The 17,285-nt window shown below is 42.2% G+C and overlaps 1 protein-coding gene across 1 annotated transcript in view; it reads left to right on the forward strand.

The window, feature by feature from the left end:
* Window positions 1–1,400: 1,400 nt before the first annotated feature.
* The window catches only part of LOC121284451 (palmitoyl-protein thioesterase ABHD10, mitochondrial-like), a 79,434-nt gene continuing 63,549 nt past the window's right edge, over window positions 1,401–17,285 (forward strand). The window contains exons 1-2 of the mRNA XM_041199922.1: window positions 1,401–1,653; window positions 16,148–16,328. Of these exons, the coding sequence (XP_041055856.1) occupies window positions 1,563–1,653; window positions 16,148–16,328 (272 nt within the window). The 5' untranslated portion in view covers window positions 1,401–1,562. The remainder of the gene's footprint in view (window positions 1,654–16,147; window positions 16,329–17,285) is intronic.

Consider the following 17,285-nt stretch of genomic DNA (forward strand, 5'->3'; position numbering starts at 1 on the left):
TGAGTATGCATTGTACCATCAATTGTGAATCAGATGTATTGTCCATCCTTGGTGAAAAGGCCATCTGTCACCTGGATGATGCACATTGTACAGCCGCTAGTGAGATTCCTCAGAGGACCACACTGACAAGGGCAGAGGTGACCATCAGCCTAGAGAGTTGCAGTCTCCTTCGGCACTGGTTCTTAGTCATCTAAAGTCTCTTTGCCTCTACCTCTAGGTCCTGTGGTCAGGGTAGTGTCTTGTTCTCCTTCATGCTCCTCATTCTTCAGTTCTGGCCTTCCGTTACCTGGCACTCTGCCTTTCCCATGCCAGATTGGGGGTAGTTGGGTCAGCAGGGTAGCTTGATGGATTGGATCATGGGATATTCAGGTTGGGAGGTAATCAGGTTGGTTCAAGGTTTAGATAATATCACCAACTTTAACTTTAACACCTATGTGTTCTTTTGTACTATTGTTGTTGACATCTTTTGATGATCTGCTTCTATCACTGCTTGTTTGTCCCTACAACCACACCCCCACTCCACCTCTCTCTCTCTCTCTCTCTCTCCGCCCCCCCCACACACACACCTTAAACCAGCTTATATTTCAACTCTTTCTTGGACTCGAACTCAAGTTCTGTCGAAGAGTCATGAGGACTCGAAACGTCAACTCTTTTCTTCTCCGCCGATGCTGCCAGACCTGCTGAGTTTTTCCAGGTAATTCTGTTTCTGTTTTTGTTTTGGTTCAAGGGGTAGTTGGGTTGGGTTAGGTGCCTCATCAGGTTGAGTTGTCAGGTTGGGGGAGAGGATAGTCAGTTTTCTAGGTGCCCAGATGTCAGAGTAGGTTTTAACCTGCCTAACATTTCCTGGGTAACTATTCAGGTAAGTACCACAGAACTGTCTGAAGCCTCCGACTCTAACCCAGAGGTACTGGGGAATTGCCCATTGGAAATTGAAACTTCCTGGACAATTCCCATGGCGGTCCATGTATCTGGACTTCCACAGGGTCCTGATGCGCAACTTGGTGTCCGACGATCCGAAGACCAGAAGTTTTGGCCCATAATGTTTCAGTTATTATAGTACTGCCAGTTATAATACAAATCTGCATGTTACCAGTATTTTACCGATCTGTGGAATTTCAGTAAGGTAGCAATAGTTAGTGATAGCTCTAAGAGTGGAAAAACTTTGATTCTATCAGTACCCAACCTTGATAAGGTCAATATAACATTTGTAGAATGTGATTAGCACAAGAGGAAACCTCCAGTAATCCCTCCAAACCCAACAAATCACCACAGCCAGTCCTAGACAGCTCCACATCCAGCTGTTCACACCCCATAAAAACACATCATCTGCTGAAATACCCATGGAGACAACCTTTAGCCACACCCCGTGACAGCGGGTCATAGGTCGACAATGCATACCCGGATGTAATTGTGAAATGACAACTTGTTTGTTGGTGTGCGCTCGGTCTTATTAATATTCAGCTCAGGCTCCGTTCTCGCATTTATTAATATTCAGCTCAGGCTCCGCCCGCCTGTTTATTAATATCCTTTCCCACACCCCCACCCCCGCCCCACTCTCTGTCATGGCGGCATTTGTGCTGAGTCGATTGCGGGGTCTGGTCCGTGTGGGAAGCGCCTTATGGCGGCAGCTACCCTGGTCTCTTCATTCTGTGGGTGAGTTGATGAAGGTTCCTATGGTTGGGCTTGGAGCTGTCGACTGCGACAGGCGGTACAGCAGGGTTGAGAGTTTGTGCTGGGTTTGGTCCCCATACAGTGAGTGTTTTTCAGGAGCATACCCAAACAAATCTAGGGAGGATAGAAACAAAGAAGCAGGAGTAGGTCATTGGGTCCTTGGAACCTGCTGCACGATTCAGTATGGTCATGGCTGATCCTCTATTTCAACACCATACTCCTGCTCTCACCCCACACCCCTTCAGAGTCTAGAAATCTATTTCCTTCTTAAATCTATTCAGTGACTTGGCCTCCACACCCTTCTGTGGTAGAGAATTCCACAGTTCACCACCCTATGAGTGAAGAAGTTTCTCCTCATCTCAGTCTTAAATGGTCCACCCCATATCCTGAGACTGTGACCTCTTGTTTTGGACCCCACCCCAGCCAGAGGAAATATCATCCCTGCATCCAGTCTGTCCAGCCCTGTCAGAATTTTATATGTTTCAATGAGATCCCCTTTCATTCTTCTAAACTCTAGTAAAGACAGGCCTTATTGGCCTAATCTCTCCTCACACGATAATCCTGCCATCTCAGGAATCAGTCTGGTGAACCTTCGCTGGCACTCCCTCTATGGCAAGTATATCCTTCTTCTACGTCAACTCTTTTCTTCTCCGCCGATGCTGCCAGACCTGCTGAGTTTTTCTAGGTAATTCTGTTTTTGTTTTTGTTTTTGGATTTCCAGCATCTGCAGTTTTTTTGTTTTTAAATCCTTCCTTAGGTAAGGAGACCAAAACTGCACACAATACTCCAGTTGTGGTCTCACCAAAGCCCTGTACGGCTGCAGTAAGACATCCTTGATCCTGTACTCAAGTCCTTTTGCAATGAAGGCCAACATACTATTTGTCGTCTTAACTGCTTGCTGCACCTGCGTGCTTGCTTTCAATGACTGGTGTACAAGGACACCCAGGTCCCTTTGTACATCAACATTTCCCAATCTATCACAACTTAAATAATACTCTGCCATTCTGTTTTTCCCACTGAAGTGGATAACTTCACACTTATCCACGTTATACTGCATCTGCCATGTATTTGCCCACTCACTTAACTTGTCTAAATTGTTTTGAAGCCTCTTAACATCCTCCTCACCACTCACATTCCCACCTCGTTCCATATAATAACTGAACTTGGAAAGACTACATTTGGTTTCCTCATCCAAATAATTGATATATGTTGTGAACAGCTTAGGCCCAAGCACTGATCCCTGCGGTACCCCACTAGTTACCCCTGTCAGTCGGAAAAAGACCCATTTATTCCTACTCTCTGTTTCCTGTCTGCTAACCAATTCTCAATCCATGCCAATATATTACCCCCAAACCCATGTGTTTTAATTTTGCACACTAACCTCTTATGTGGGACTTTATCAAAAGCCTTCTGAAAATCCAAATACACCACATCCACTGGTTCTCCCTTATCTATCCGGCTAGTTACGACCTCAAAAAACTCCAGTAGGTTTTTCAAATATAATTTCCCTTTTATAAATCCGTGTTGACTTTGTCTAATCCAGTTGATATTTTCTAGATGTCCTGTTATCACATCCTTTATAATAGACGCTAACGTTTTCCCTACCACTGATGTTAGGCTAACTGGTCTGTAATTAACTGGTTTCTCCCTCCTTTTTTTATATAGTGGAGTTAAGTTTACCACCCTCCAATCTGCTGGGACTGTTCCAGAATCTACAGAATTTTGGAAGATGACAACCAACACATCCACTATTACCATGGTCACCTCTAGTACCCTGGGATGTTGATTATTAGGCCCTGGGGATTTATCAGCTTTCAGTCCCACTAATTTCTCCAGCATTTTTTTTTATAATAATTTCCTTCAATTCCTCCTTCTCATTAGACCCTCGATTCCCTAGCATTTCTGGAAAGTTATCTGTCTTCCTCCATGAAGACAGAATTAAAGTAGTTGTTTAATTGTGCTGCCCCTTTCTTGTTCTCTATTATAAATTCTCTGGTTTCAGACTGTAAGAGACCTAAATTTGTCTTCACCAATCTTTTTCTTCTTACATATTTATAGAAGTATACAAGTTTACTCTCATACTCTATTTTCCCCCTCATAATCAATCACTTGGTCCTCCTTTGCTGAACTCTAAACTCCTTCCAATCCTCAGGCTTGCTATTTTTTCTAGCAACTTTATATAACTCCTCATTGGATCTAATACTATCCTTAATTTCTTTTGTTAACCATTGTTGGGCTTCTTTTTCTGTTGTGTTTTTGCACCAGAAAGGAATAAATAAATATTGCAATGCAGACATCCTTAATTATTAGCCATTGCCTGTCCCCGATCTATCTTGGCCAACTCGACCTCATACCTTCTAAGTTTCCTTTTATATTTAGGACCCTAGTTTCGATTGGACTACTTCACTTTCTAACCTAAGGAAGAATTCTATCATGTTATGGTCATTCTTTCCTAAAGGACCCCGCACAACAAGATTGAGTTAACCCTTCTCATTGCACAAAACCAAATCGAGGACAGCCTGTTCCCTAGTTGGTTCCTCAACGTACTGGTCTAAAAAAAACATCTTGTATATGCTCCAGGAATTCATCTGCCACTATTATTGCTAATATGGTTTGCCCAGTATATATGTAGATTAAGTCACCCATGGTTACTGAAGCACCCTTGTTACATGCGTGTCTAATTTCTTGTCTAATACCATCCCCTACCTTGCCATTGCTGTTTGGAAGCCTGTGGAGAACTCCCACTAATGTTTTCTCCCCCTTGCTGTTTCTCAGCTCCACCCAGACTGATTCTACATTTAGATTTTCTGATCCAATATCCCCTCTCACTATTCTGCTGATTTCATCCTTAACTAACAGTTCCATGCTACCATTATCCTTGGATATTCAGCTCCCAGCCTTGGTCACCCTGCAGCCATGTCTCTGTAATCATCGATTTACGCTGTTAATTCATTTATCTTATTTTGAATTCTCCGTACATTCAGTACTTTAGTCTTGTCTTTTTACACTTTTTTTAGTATGACCCTATTTGCTGTTAGCCCCTATTTCTTTTGCTTTGCACTTTTCCTTTCTACTTTTCTGTCTTTCATTCCTATCTTTGTTTCCCTCTCTTGGGTCTCCCGCTGACGTTCCCATCCCCCTGCCAATCTAGTTTAAACCCTCCCCCACTGTACTAGCAAATACCCCTGCGAAGATATTGGTCCCGGTCCTGCTGGGGTGAAACCCGTCTAGCTTGTGCAGGTCCCAAATTCCCCTGAATCAGTCCGAATGCCTCAAGAATCTAAATCCCTCCCTCCTACACCATTTTTCCAGCCACGCATTCATCTGGTCTATTCTCTTATTCCTGAATTCACTAGCGCGTAGCACTGAGAGTAACCATGAGATTACTACCTTTGAGGTCCTGCTTTTTAATTTATTTCCTTCCTCCCTATACTCTGCTTGCAGGACCTCATCCTTTTTACCTATATTGTTGGTACCGATATGGACCATGACCCCTGTCTGTTCACCTTCCCCCTTCAGAATGTCCTGCAGCTGCTCATCCGTGATATCCTTGACCTTGGCACCAGGGAGGCAACAAATGATCCTGGTGTCATGTCTTCAGCTGCAGAAACGTCTGTCTGTCCCCCTTACGATGGAATGCCCTATCACTATTGCGTCCCACTCTTTTTTCCCTCCTCTCTGCAGCTGAGCCACTCGTGGTGCCACGGACTTTGCTCTCGCTGCATTTCCCTGAGATCCCATCTCCCACAACAGTATCCAAAATGGAAAATCTGTTGGAGAGGGAGATGGACCCAGGGGACTCCTGCCCTACTTACCTAGTGCCTTTACTCTTTTTGGCAGTCACCCATTCACTTTCTGCTTGTGCACTCTTTACCTGTTGTGTGACCACCTCACTGTACATGCTATCCATGAAGATGTCAACTTTGCGGATGCTCCACAGTGACTCCAGCCGCTGCTCCAGATCTGAAAAGCGGATTTCGAATAGCTGCAGCTGGAGACACTTATTGCACACGTGGTCACTGGAAGTGTCCCTGAGTACAAGAGGAGCATTCCACGTGACCGAGCTGCCCTGCCATGACTTAACCTTAAATTACTCCCTTTACATAGAAATTAGGAGCAGGGGTAAGCCATTTGGCCCTTCGACCCTGCTCCGCCATTCATTATGATCATGGCTGATCATCCAACTCAATAGCCTGCTCTCGCTTTCTCCCCATACCCTTTGATCCCTTTTGCCCCAAGAGCTATATCCAATTCCTTCTTGAAAGCATACAATGTTTTGGTCTCAACTACTTTCTGTGGTAATGAATTCCACCGGCTCACCACTCTCTGGGTGAAGAAATTTCTCCTCCTTTCAGTTCTAAATGTTCTACCCCATATCCTCAGACTGTGACCCCTGGTCCTGGACTCCCCTACCAATGGGAACATCCTTCCTGCATCTACTCTGTCTAGTCCTGTTAGAATTTTATAGGTTTCTATGAGATCCCCCCTCATTCTTCTGAACTCCAGCGAATATAATCCTAATCGACTCAATCTCTCCTCATATGTCAGTCCTGCCATCCCAGAAATCAGTTGGGTAAACCTTCGCTGCACTCCCTCTATAGCAAGTACATCCTGCCTCAGATAAGGAGACCAAAACTGCACACAATATTCCAGGTGTGGTCTCACCAAGGCCTTGTACAATTGCAGCAAGACATCCCTGTTCCTGTACTTGAATCCTCTGGCTATGAAGGCCAACATACCATTTGCCTTCTTTACCACCTGCTGCACCTGCATGCTTACCTTCAGCATCTGGTGTACAAGGACACCGAGGTCTCGTTGCACATTCCCCTTTCTCAATTTATAGCCATTCAGATAATAATCTGCCTTCCTGTTTTTGCTACCAAAATGTATAACCTCACATTTATCCACATTATACTGCATCTATCACGCATTTGCCCACTCACTCAGCTTGTTCAAATCATACTGAAGCATCTCTGCATCCTCCTCACAGCTCATCCTCCCACCCAGCTTTGTGTCATCTGCAAATTTGGAGATATTACATTTAATTCCCTCATCTAAATCATTAATATATATTGTGAATAACTGGGGTACCAGCACCGATCCGTGCAGTACCCCACTAGTCACTGCCTGCCATTCGGAAAAAGACCTGTTTATTCCTAGTTTTTGTTTTCTGTCTGCCAACCGGTTTTCTATCCACCTCAATACACTACCCCCAATCTTATGAGCTTTAATTTTACACGCCAATCTCTTATGTGAGACTTTGTCGAAAGCCTTCTGAAAGTCCAAATAAACCACATCCACTGGCTCCCCCTCATCAACTCTACAAGTTACACCCTTGAAAAATTCCAGTAGATTTGTCAAGCATGATTTCCCTTTCATAAATCCATGCTGACTCAGTCTGATGCTGTCACTGTTTTCCACGAGCTCAGCTATTAAATCTTTTATAATGGACTCTAGAATTTTCCCCACTACCAACATCAGGCTGACTGGTCTATAATTCCCTGTTTTCTCTCCACCTCCCTTTTTAAATAGTGGGGATACATTAGCTACCCTCCAATCTGTAAGAACTGTTCCAGAGTCTATAGAATCTCGAAAGATGACCACCAATCCATCCACTATTTCTAGGGCCACTTCCTTAAGTGGGATGTAGATTATTGGACCCCAGGGATTTATCGGCCTTCAATCCCATCAATTTCCCCAACACCATTTCCTTACTAATACTGATTTCTTTCAGTTCCTCCCTCTCATTAAACCCTGTGTTCCCCAACATTTCTAGTATGTTATTAGTGTCCTCTTTTGTGAAGACAGAAGCAAAGTATGTAATTAGTTGGTCAGCCATTTCTTTGTTCCCCATTATAAATTCCCCTGTTTCTGACTGTAAGGGATCTACATTTGTCTTCACCAATATTTTTCTCTTCACATACCTATCGAAACTTTTACAGTCAGTTTTTATGTTCCCTGCAAGCTTACTTTTGTACTCTATTTTCCCCTTTTTAATCAATCCCTTGGTCCTCCTTTGCTGAATTATAAACTGCTCCCAACCCTCAGGTCCGTTGTTTTTTTCTGGCCAGTTTGTATGCCTCTTCCTTGCATCTAACACTATCTCTAATTTCCCTTGTAAGCCATGGTTTGGCCACCTTTCCTATTTTACTTTTGTGCCAGACAGGAATAAACAATTGTTGCAGTTCACCCATGCGCTCTTTGAATGTTTGCCATTGCCTAAACACCGTCATCCCTTTAAGTAACGTTTCCCAATCCATCATAGCCAGCGTAGTTTCCTTTATTAAGATTCAGGACTGAAGTCTCAGAATCAACTATGTCACACTCCATCTTGATGAAGAATTCTATCATATTATGGTTGTTCATCCCCAAGGGGCCTCGCTGCTTACTTAGATCCCAACTCCTTGGCAGAGAAAGCTCTGTAACTGAGAAAGTGGAGTGCTGACCCATACTAGTTAGTTGAGGGCTCTAGCTGACACCCTGTTTTAGTTGTGTAACAGTTTCTCATTATGCAATAGCCAGTCAAGGATGGCCTGTTCTTTCGTTGGTTCCTCAATGTTTTGGCCCAAAAAAACATTCCGTATACATTCCAGGAATTCATCCTCTATGGTATTGTTACTAATTTGATTTGCCCACTTTATATGCATATTAGAGTCACCCATAATTACAGATGTTCCTTTCTTACATGCGCCTCTAATTTCCTGTTTAATGCCATTTCCAATATCACCACTACAGTTTGGGGGCTTATATACAACCCCCACTAACGATTTTTGCCCCATAGTGTTTCTCAGCTCTACCTATTCAGGTTCCTCATCGTCAGAGCTAATAGCTTTCCTCACCATTGCGTTAATTTCCTCTTTAACCAGCAATGCAACTCCGCCGCCTTTTCCTTTCTGTTTGTCCTTCCTAAATACTGAATACCCCTGGATGTTCAGTTCCCATCCCTGGTCACCCTGCAGCCATGTCTCCGTAATACTGACTATGTCATACCTGTTTACATCTATTTGCGCGGTTAATTTATCCACTTTATTGCGAATGCTCCTCGCGTTCTTCCAGCTTAGAGAATATTAAGGTAAGTAGAAATACTCACCAAGTCCTACTTACGAAGGCCGCTGCTCTTCTTTCTGAGGAAAGGCAGAAAATGAAAGGATCACCTCCTTCCCTCTTCACCGAACTCCCTCACTCACCAAACTCCAACTGAAGCACTCAAATGTAGCCCAAGACAGCACTCCTTGCAAACCTGCCTTGTTAGCATTTTATTGCACAATACTGCATCACCTGGTAAGACAACTTTGTTACAGGCCAGTTATTGGTGAAAGAAGCAAACGCTGCTTACTTAGATCCCAACTCCTTGACAGAGAAAACTCTGTAACTGAGAAAGTGGAGTCCTGACCCATACTAGTTAGTTGAGGGCTCTAGCTGACATCCTGTTTTAGTTGTGTAACAGTTTTTACTTTGCTCTCAGTAGCACTGTACCTTTGGAGAAAGTCACCACATCAGATGGATTGTGGTACATCGCTGCTTTCTGACAGCAGATACTTCAATCCAGTTGTGGGCATCAGAATGTGTTTTTAGAATGTCCTCTGTTGTCATAGTTAAGTATTGGCCAGATATTCCTGCATAAGTGGCTACGACAACAAGTTGCACGTGCTTATTTGTTCAGAACAACTACATATTTCCTCATCTTTATCCTTACTATTCATGTGGTAGCATGTGAAATTGTTTGCATTAATACTGTATTGGTCAAGGCAGCTTTGGTTTCTGTAGCTTCTCAGTCTGATTATATAATTGTTTTTGCCTGTAACACCAGGTCCATTAGAATGGTCCTGAAATAACAGGTGCAGAATGAGGCATTGTATTTCTTGATGTACTCAAACAAGCCATATTTGGTGATTGATGATTAGGGCTGGTTGTGCACCATTTGTGCCAAACTACGTTTGTGCCCCTCTTTCTTGAGAATGCCATACTGTGGGGTGCACTGAGATAGGGAACAGTGATTGGCGTGATAGGAGCAATGGCATCAATAGCTAATTTGAAGGAACAGTTAAGCAAATCAGAGATATCAAGGTGACTGGAGGGCCAAAGGCAGGGAAGTTGGGAGTTAGAGTTTGAGAGAACTAACAGAGTTGCTTTGGACAATGAGGGCAATAGGGATGATGGGAGAGAGAGGGTTGTTCATAAAAAAAAAAGAGGCAGCAAGAGGTTAGAGGCCACTTTGTCGATAATTCAGCTTCAAACCAGAGAAACCCCGGAGGATAACTAGGACCTGCCAAGGTTATGTTCAGAGAGTGAATGTGAAGGGTGAGGTTGAGAAGAACATGAGTGGTGAAATCTGAGAAGAGAGGCCTGGAGGAATTAAGGTGTAGGTTAAAATCAAAGGGGAAAAGAGGCTGAAGAAGGAGAGATCAAGAACATTTTGGGAAAGAGGATGACTTTTGATTTGGGAGAACATTAAATTGCGATGACTTTGAATAAGACATGAAGAATAGAAAAGTGTAAGGTGCCTGAATGAAGTGAAGGAGCTAGAAAAATAAAGGACAGCCAGTGGTAAGATAAAGTGGTGATTAAAGCAGTGCAAGTGGTTGAAGAAAGCCAAATGAGGAGACATCAGTAAGACCATTACGGGTGCGGGGGGCTGAAATTTTGATTTCAGATAATCTGGATATGCTGGATTTCTACTTTTTTTTCCCCTTCCCAAACCTTTCTCTTCAAAAATACATTATTGAAAGACATTGGTATGACCTGGTCTGGTAACACTATCTGTGGGAATTTCCTGCAATTCCATTTTACTTAGTTGCACCCTGTGGTACATCTGGCAGAAGTGGGGCTGCTTGTAATTTAGAAGGCCAATTTCCCTATCCCGATTGATTGTGGAAGACTTGCGCGGAAACTAGCAAATTCAGAATCTGACAGTACAAAAATATACACATCTTCAGCCAACATAGCCACTCATCTGAGCTGTGGCAAAGTGCAGCAGTGAAAAAAAATTACCGACCTTCTTCCACCCCTCACTCATCTTTTAAAGTAATGTAGGCATGTTTGTACATTGTGCTCTGCTTACAGGTTTTGAAGGGGGTGGGGTTGGGTGCTGTGGTGGTGGGGGATAGTTGAGGTTTGGGGATATCAAGGATACATCTGAGGTGTGTGGAAGTTCCGATCCACCCCCAAGAGGTAAGAACAAGAATTTCTACTATTGGAAAATTATTTTTTTTTAACATACTTGAATAAATTGTGGAAATATGAATGTTGACTGCCTTTATAACCAGTCAGCACACTGTTAATCTGATAATTTGAGGTGGCTCTTGCTGTAATTTTTGAGTATTGCTTTTTAGTCAGAACGATTATTCAACAGAACTTTAATTCATGTGGATGATGAATTGCCATTCTCTACGCTTTAATTCACTTTTTCTGCTTTATCCATGAATTTCCATAGAAAATGTTCACCTCATTGCACAATCTTTTTTATTGTTTGTATTTCATAAACCAGATTACTATGTTTCCAATGTTTCTGTGCTGTAGGAACAAAGGCAGCTGATGGAAACTCTTGTTAATCAGCCAATTTTCATTAATCACCAAGGAGGCCTCTCCATTGTTGCAAATAACCAAGGTTACATTGTGTTTTAAATAACATACAGTTGCCAAGAATAACACACAGTTGTCAAAAATATAGTCCTAGTGCTATGAAGAGGACTTGTTGTTTCTGATATGTTCTTCCCTTGGAATCTGCAAGTTTGTGATTCAAGTCTCACTAAATATTTGAGAACAAAATTTAGCCTGACTCTTCAGTACAATACTAAAGGAATGCTGCAATGTCACACTTTCTGTTTTTCAGATGAGACATTAAACCAGGGATAAAAACAAAAAAAAAACTGCGGATGCTGGAAATCCAAAACAAAAACAGAATTACCTGGAAAAACTCAGCAGGTCTGGCAGCATCGGCGGAGAAGAAAAGAGTTGACGTTTCGAGTCCTCATGACCCTTCGACAGAACTTGAGTTCGAGTCCAAGAAAGAGTTGAAATATAAGCTGGTTTAAGGTGTGTGTGTGGGGGGCGGAGAGATAGAGAGAGAGAGAGAGGTGGGGGTGGGGGGAGGTGTGGTTGTAGGGACAAACAAGCAGTGATAGAAGCAGATCATCAAAAGATGTCAACGACAATAGTACAATAGAACATATAGGTGTTAAAGTTAAAGTTGGTGATATTATCTAAATGAATGTGCTAATTAAGAATGGATGGTAGGGCACTCAAGGTATAGCTCTAGTGGGTTTTTTTTATATATAATGGAAATAGGTGGGAAAAGGAAAATCTTTATAATTTATTGGAAAAAAAAAGGGAAGGGGGAAAACAGAAAGGGGGTGGGGACGGGGGAGGGAGCTCACGACCGGACTGAATATTGAATTCAACAACTTTAGGTCGTGAGCTCCCTCCCCCATCCCCACCCCCTTTCTGTTTTCCCCCTTCCCTTTTTTTTCCCCCAATAAATTATAAAGATTTTCCTTTTCCCACCTATTTCCATTATATAAAAAAAAAACCCCACTAGAGCTATACCTTGAGTGCCCTACCATCCATTCTTAATTAGCACATTCGTTTAGATAATATCACCAACTTTAACTTTAACACCGATGTGTTCTATTGTACTACTGTCGTTGACATCTTTTGATGATCTGCTTCTATCACTGCTTGTTTGTCCCTACAACCACACCCCCCCCACCCCACCTCTCTCTCTCTCTCTCTCTCTATCTCTCCGCCCCCCCCCACACACACACCTTAAACCAGCTTATATTTCAACTCTTTCTTGGACTCGAACTCAAGTTCTGTCGAAGGGTCATGAGGACTCGAAATGTCAACTCTTTTCTTCTCCGCCGATGCTGCCAGACCTGCTGAGTTTTTCCAGGTAATTCTGTTTTTGTTTTACATTAAACCAGGGTCCTATCTTCCTGCTCAAACAGATGTTGAACCTTCAGCAATAGTCTGTCATCTTCTACCTTCCATAAACCTGAGCTCATCCAAAATTCTTCTGTTCATATTATAACACACACCAAGTTCCACTCACCTACCATCCTGTGCTCAATGACCTACATTAGCTCCCCCATAGTTCACCATGCCTGGATTTAAAATTTTAATCTTTCTGCTCAAATCCCTCCATGGCCTCACCATTCCCTCTCTCTACCCTTACAACCCTTCTAGAGCTCTCCATTCCTTCAAGCCTGGCACCTTGTGAATCTCCTACTTCTATCAATGAAGGAAAATTACACCTTAAAATATAATACATACCTAATAGATATATACTGTTTGAAATGTGCCAATAAGTGGTTTTGCCTAAACAACAATTGCAACCTCTCTTTAACAGTAATGTTTTCTAATTTTTCTTTATTCTAGTACCTGAGCAAATGTGGATAAGACCCTGGTGATTCACATCAAGTATTGTTACACTATCCTAAATTCTAGCATGCAGTGTCAGGTTTCTGAGAGGAAGTCCTTCTGTTCTCAAACTGTATTTGAAGTCCCAGCAGTTTAACAAATACAGAATGTCTGGTACCAGCTGTGGCTCAGTGGTAGTATTCTCCCCTGAGTCAGAAGGCCTTGGGTTCAAGTGCTACTTTGAAACTTGAGCAATAATATAAGCTAACATCTCATTTGCTTCTGGTAGACTGGGAGGAGGAGGCCTGTGATTGGAAGGGCTTGAGGAGTTGGTGGGGGAAGTGAGCTGGCTGTTGAAGTTCAGGGCTGGCAATTGCTGTAGCCTTCCTAGAGGGATCCAGGGGAAGCAATCTAGCTCCTGGCCCATAAATGGTGTTATAAGAACCCGTTACCTTACATTTCACTGGCTAGTTTTCTGAGCCCTCAGGAAAGCCCTAAAGCACCAGTTATTTTGAATTGAGTTCCCAATTCCGCTATAGGATCCTGATTTAAATATGCTAATAAGATTCCTGTCTCCTTGACAGGACACTTAGATGTGCCCGATATGGCATGGGTTATGCATATTTGAACCCCTCACCCCCAACCCTCCCGTTCCTGTTGGGAGTGGAGAGTTCATAGCAAGGCCATTATTTTTGCTGTTGTATACTAATGAAAATTTTCTGCCATGGAAACACTGTTTTCCTTTGAGAAGGCCAAAGAATCCCTTGGAAGATGTCTGTAACTATAAGGATAGCTCACACGGTATGCATTGAAGTCTAGATTGTGTGCTCAAATCCTGGATAAGTCCTTAAACCCACAAGGGTTTGATGCTGAGGTAAGAGTGCTTCCAACTGAGCCAAGCAACGTAAACTGGAGCAAGCTATAACCCCTGTGTCTCAATGGTGAAGCCTGAGGCTTCTCTGATTTTGGACCTTTAGCCTAATTTCAATGAAGTGGGTGAAACAAGTGGGTGTAAGAAGCAGCTAACCAGCAAAATGATGCTCAAGATTGGGTAACTGCTAACATCAAATAAGTCAGAAAATGGGGCCAGTTGATGACTGGGGCAGTGGGTGTTTGCGAGGTGGAGGGTAGATCAGTGGTTTGGTGGGGCTGATTAATAGTCGAGTTATGGGGAACGACCTCCATTCTTTTGTGGAGTCAGTTGGCACCACATTGTGCTATACAGCGGATGGCGAGTGAAGCTCTGGGGCATTCAATTTGTGTAGATCCTTCATTTTAAGTTATTTACGTTTTTGAATGTTCTGGACCTGCATTCATAATGCTAACATAAACACTAGCCAATACAGCGCTGACTCACTTTGTGGGTGCTGCCTAACAGCCATATTGGAGATGGGTAACATTCAATACAGGTGCTGAACAGTTGAATTTCTAGACCCATGATGTAAATTACTAGGAATAGCAGGTTTTAGCGAGAGGTAAACAGAATTTCTTACATTTTAAGCTAGTTTTGTAAATTTCTATATGATGTTACAGATGCATAGACATAATGTTTATTTATTTTAGTATCTATCGGTAAGTTCCAAGCAGATATGTTAAATGTTGCTTGAGTAAATTTGTTATATTAACATGCTTGATTAGCTTGCAGCAGGACCACAGCAAATGCTAGGTATCATTGCACAGAGCACATTTACCTAGAAGCAATACCATAGCAATGTGTATGTATAAATACACATTGCAGCTGTAAAGACAGTGCAACTCAGCATTTGCTGGAATAACTGTGTTAAACTGACAGCAATTTCTGGTGACAGCACTTGCATTTTAAATGTGAAAGTCCGAATTGCTGCCAATGATACTGTGTACTCCATATAGGATGCATTGTTGCAGTCATTGCAGATGTAGTCAACACAGAATCAGTGAATTAATGTGATCACCAACTTTTTACACACTATTGTCACTGCAAAAAACATGTGAAATGCTAAAGCTTGTTGAGTGAGGGGTGACTGAGTTTTAAATGGCATTCTAAGTCATAATTACTTTTGAACAACCTCTCTAGCCCTGAAAAAGTTAATTTTACACATGTATGTAACTCCTTCAAGAACATTAAAAGCTTCCATTAATTTTAAAATAACTTTCTTAATGTTTGTAATAATTCAGCTTCTCCCTTTACCCATATATTTGCCCCAGTTTTTATTTTGCTTTCTGTAAAATGATTAAAATATGAATTATAGCCCTGTTTTTTTTTTACTCCCTCCTTTCTCCCTCTGTTTACTCCTGCCCCATGAGAACTCTTGAGTCTGATTGACTCTGCAGCCTGCCTGCATTGTTGCTAGATGCCACAGGTAATGTCAAATTCAAGTCATGTTGAAGTAGAGGAAATTAACATGGTAGAGTTGTGTGGGAACTTTTCTTGGGTTTCACGGTGAGCACCGTCCCTTGGGCCACTGACTGCAAAGTCCAATCCTTTATGCTCAGTACAATGAGAGAAGAAGAGACTAGGAAGAGAGGAAGTGGGTATTAGAAGTTGGAGATAGTCACAGAGAGAACAATGAGAGAAAGCGTGTGAAAGATGGAAAGAAAGAGGACTTAGAATACAAACAAAAGCCAAGAAGGAAGGAAACTTTAAGGGGAAATAAATATTTTCCTCCTCCATTTTGTGCATGTGTAATGGTCTATCAAGTAATAATAAATGTGGAAAATTCTCCAGCGGTGATTAGTGGCTGCTTAAGGTCCTCATCTGCTGCTGCTGTGATTAAACCAGGGCCAGGAGAGGCTCACACCAAGAGTCCAGCCTGGCAGCTTTCACTGCGCAGGCTGGTGGTGGGCAAGGAACGGGGTTGGATGTGAGGGTGGGGGGAAGCCTCCATAAATGGGTCCATGGATCTCTTGGGCCCATTGAAGGCTTCCCAAGGTTACCTCCTTCCTAGATCCCCTGTCTAGCTCAGCTGTGGGGCGATCTGCCAAAGCTGGGGTGTGTTCACAATGTTTTTTGCCAGGAAGTGGTGACCCCGGTGTCTGGTTAAATCCAGTCCAATGTTGCTTATCAAAGTATTTGAGCTGATTTGTGCCTAACTAGTGTAAAGATTGCCTATGTATGTTGATTCATTTTTTGCTGTTCTAGGATGCCGTAAGAAATCGACCAAATACCTAACTCGTCCAGATCAACCTAAATTAGCATATCAAAAAATAAAAGGCAAAAGCCCAGGAGTCCTTTTCCTGCCTGGTTTTGCCTCAACAATGAAGACACAGAAAGCAATGGCACTTGAGGATTTCTGTAAATCACTTGGCCATTCATTTGTAAGGTACTGTATCGAAAAATTACATTGGAATCTCTTACTGCTGCTTTTTTTAAGCACAATGTTTGTTTACATTGAATGCACGTTATTCCAAAATGGACACTTGGCTAATCTCAATTTACTGTTTGGATACAATATATTTTCCCCTCTGGGATGTATCTTTCCCTCTATACCTTGTTGCAGTGATTTAATTTAGAAATAATGTCTCAAATGTGAAATAAAATCAATGTTTTACAGTATAATTGTGATTTCATTTGCATTTTTTTGCCAAGTGGAAGCAGTGTGTCAGAAACAATATGAATGCAACAAGGTGTCAGCTGTGCCAGCCTCCTTTCTGAATAATTCAGGATTCTGCTTTTTTCAATCCCACTACAAAAATATAAAGATCACTTGTTGCTATACTTCAGTTGTGTGTGCAAGCCAATTTCTTGTATACCTCTAAAACATAATTGCATTTTTTTCTTTCGTTTAGGATTATCATTCCATTTACAAACATTGAGTGCAATCTTATTTTTAATGGGTATCATAGAAACAGCAATAATATCCAAGTCTATTACTTAGTCATTTGGTAGTACAGTACTTGAGTATTGCTGAAAAAAGAGACATGTCTCAGCTTGACGTCTTGCACTCATCAGGACACTCGCAAAAATACCAACATAATGGGAAAACAACAGTTTATACTGTATGTGAAGAGAGTGCTGATTGGCTGGCAAGTGTTGTTGCCATGGAGAATGCAGCACTGATGGTGTCTGACAGTTAACTGGCAAGCATTGTTTAAAATTTAAACCAGGCAGCTTGACCCTGATTGGTCAAGGCATTGCTCTGAGGATTAAGTCAGCAAGTGGCTGTCACTTATTTTGTTTAGCTGAAACAGGCGCAATGTGTATACATGTTCTTTTTGTCTGCAAAGAACAGGGCCCTGTGTATTAATATAGGTAGCTTCCAGTACACAAATGCGCCACA

This window comes from Carcharodon carcharias, chromosome 11 (assembly GCF_017639515.1).
Source record: "Carcharodon carcharias isolate sCarCar2 chromosome 11, sCarCar2.pri, whole genome shotgun sequence".
Classification (NCBI taxonomy): domain Eukaryota; kingdom Metazoa; phylum Chordata; class Chondrichthyes; order Lamniformes; family Lamnidae; genus Carcharodon; species Carcharodon carcharias.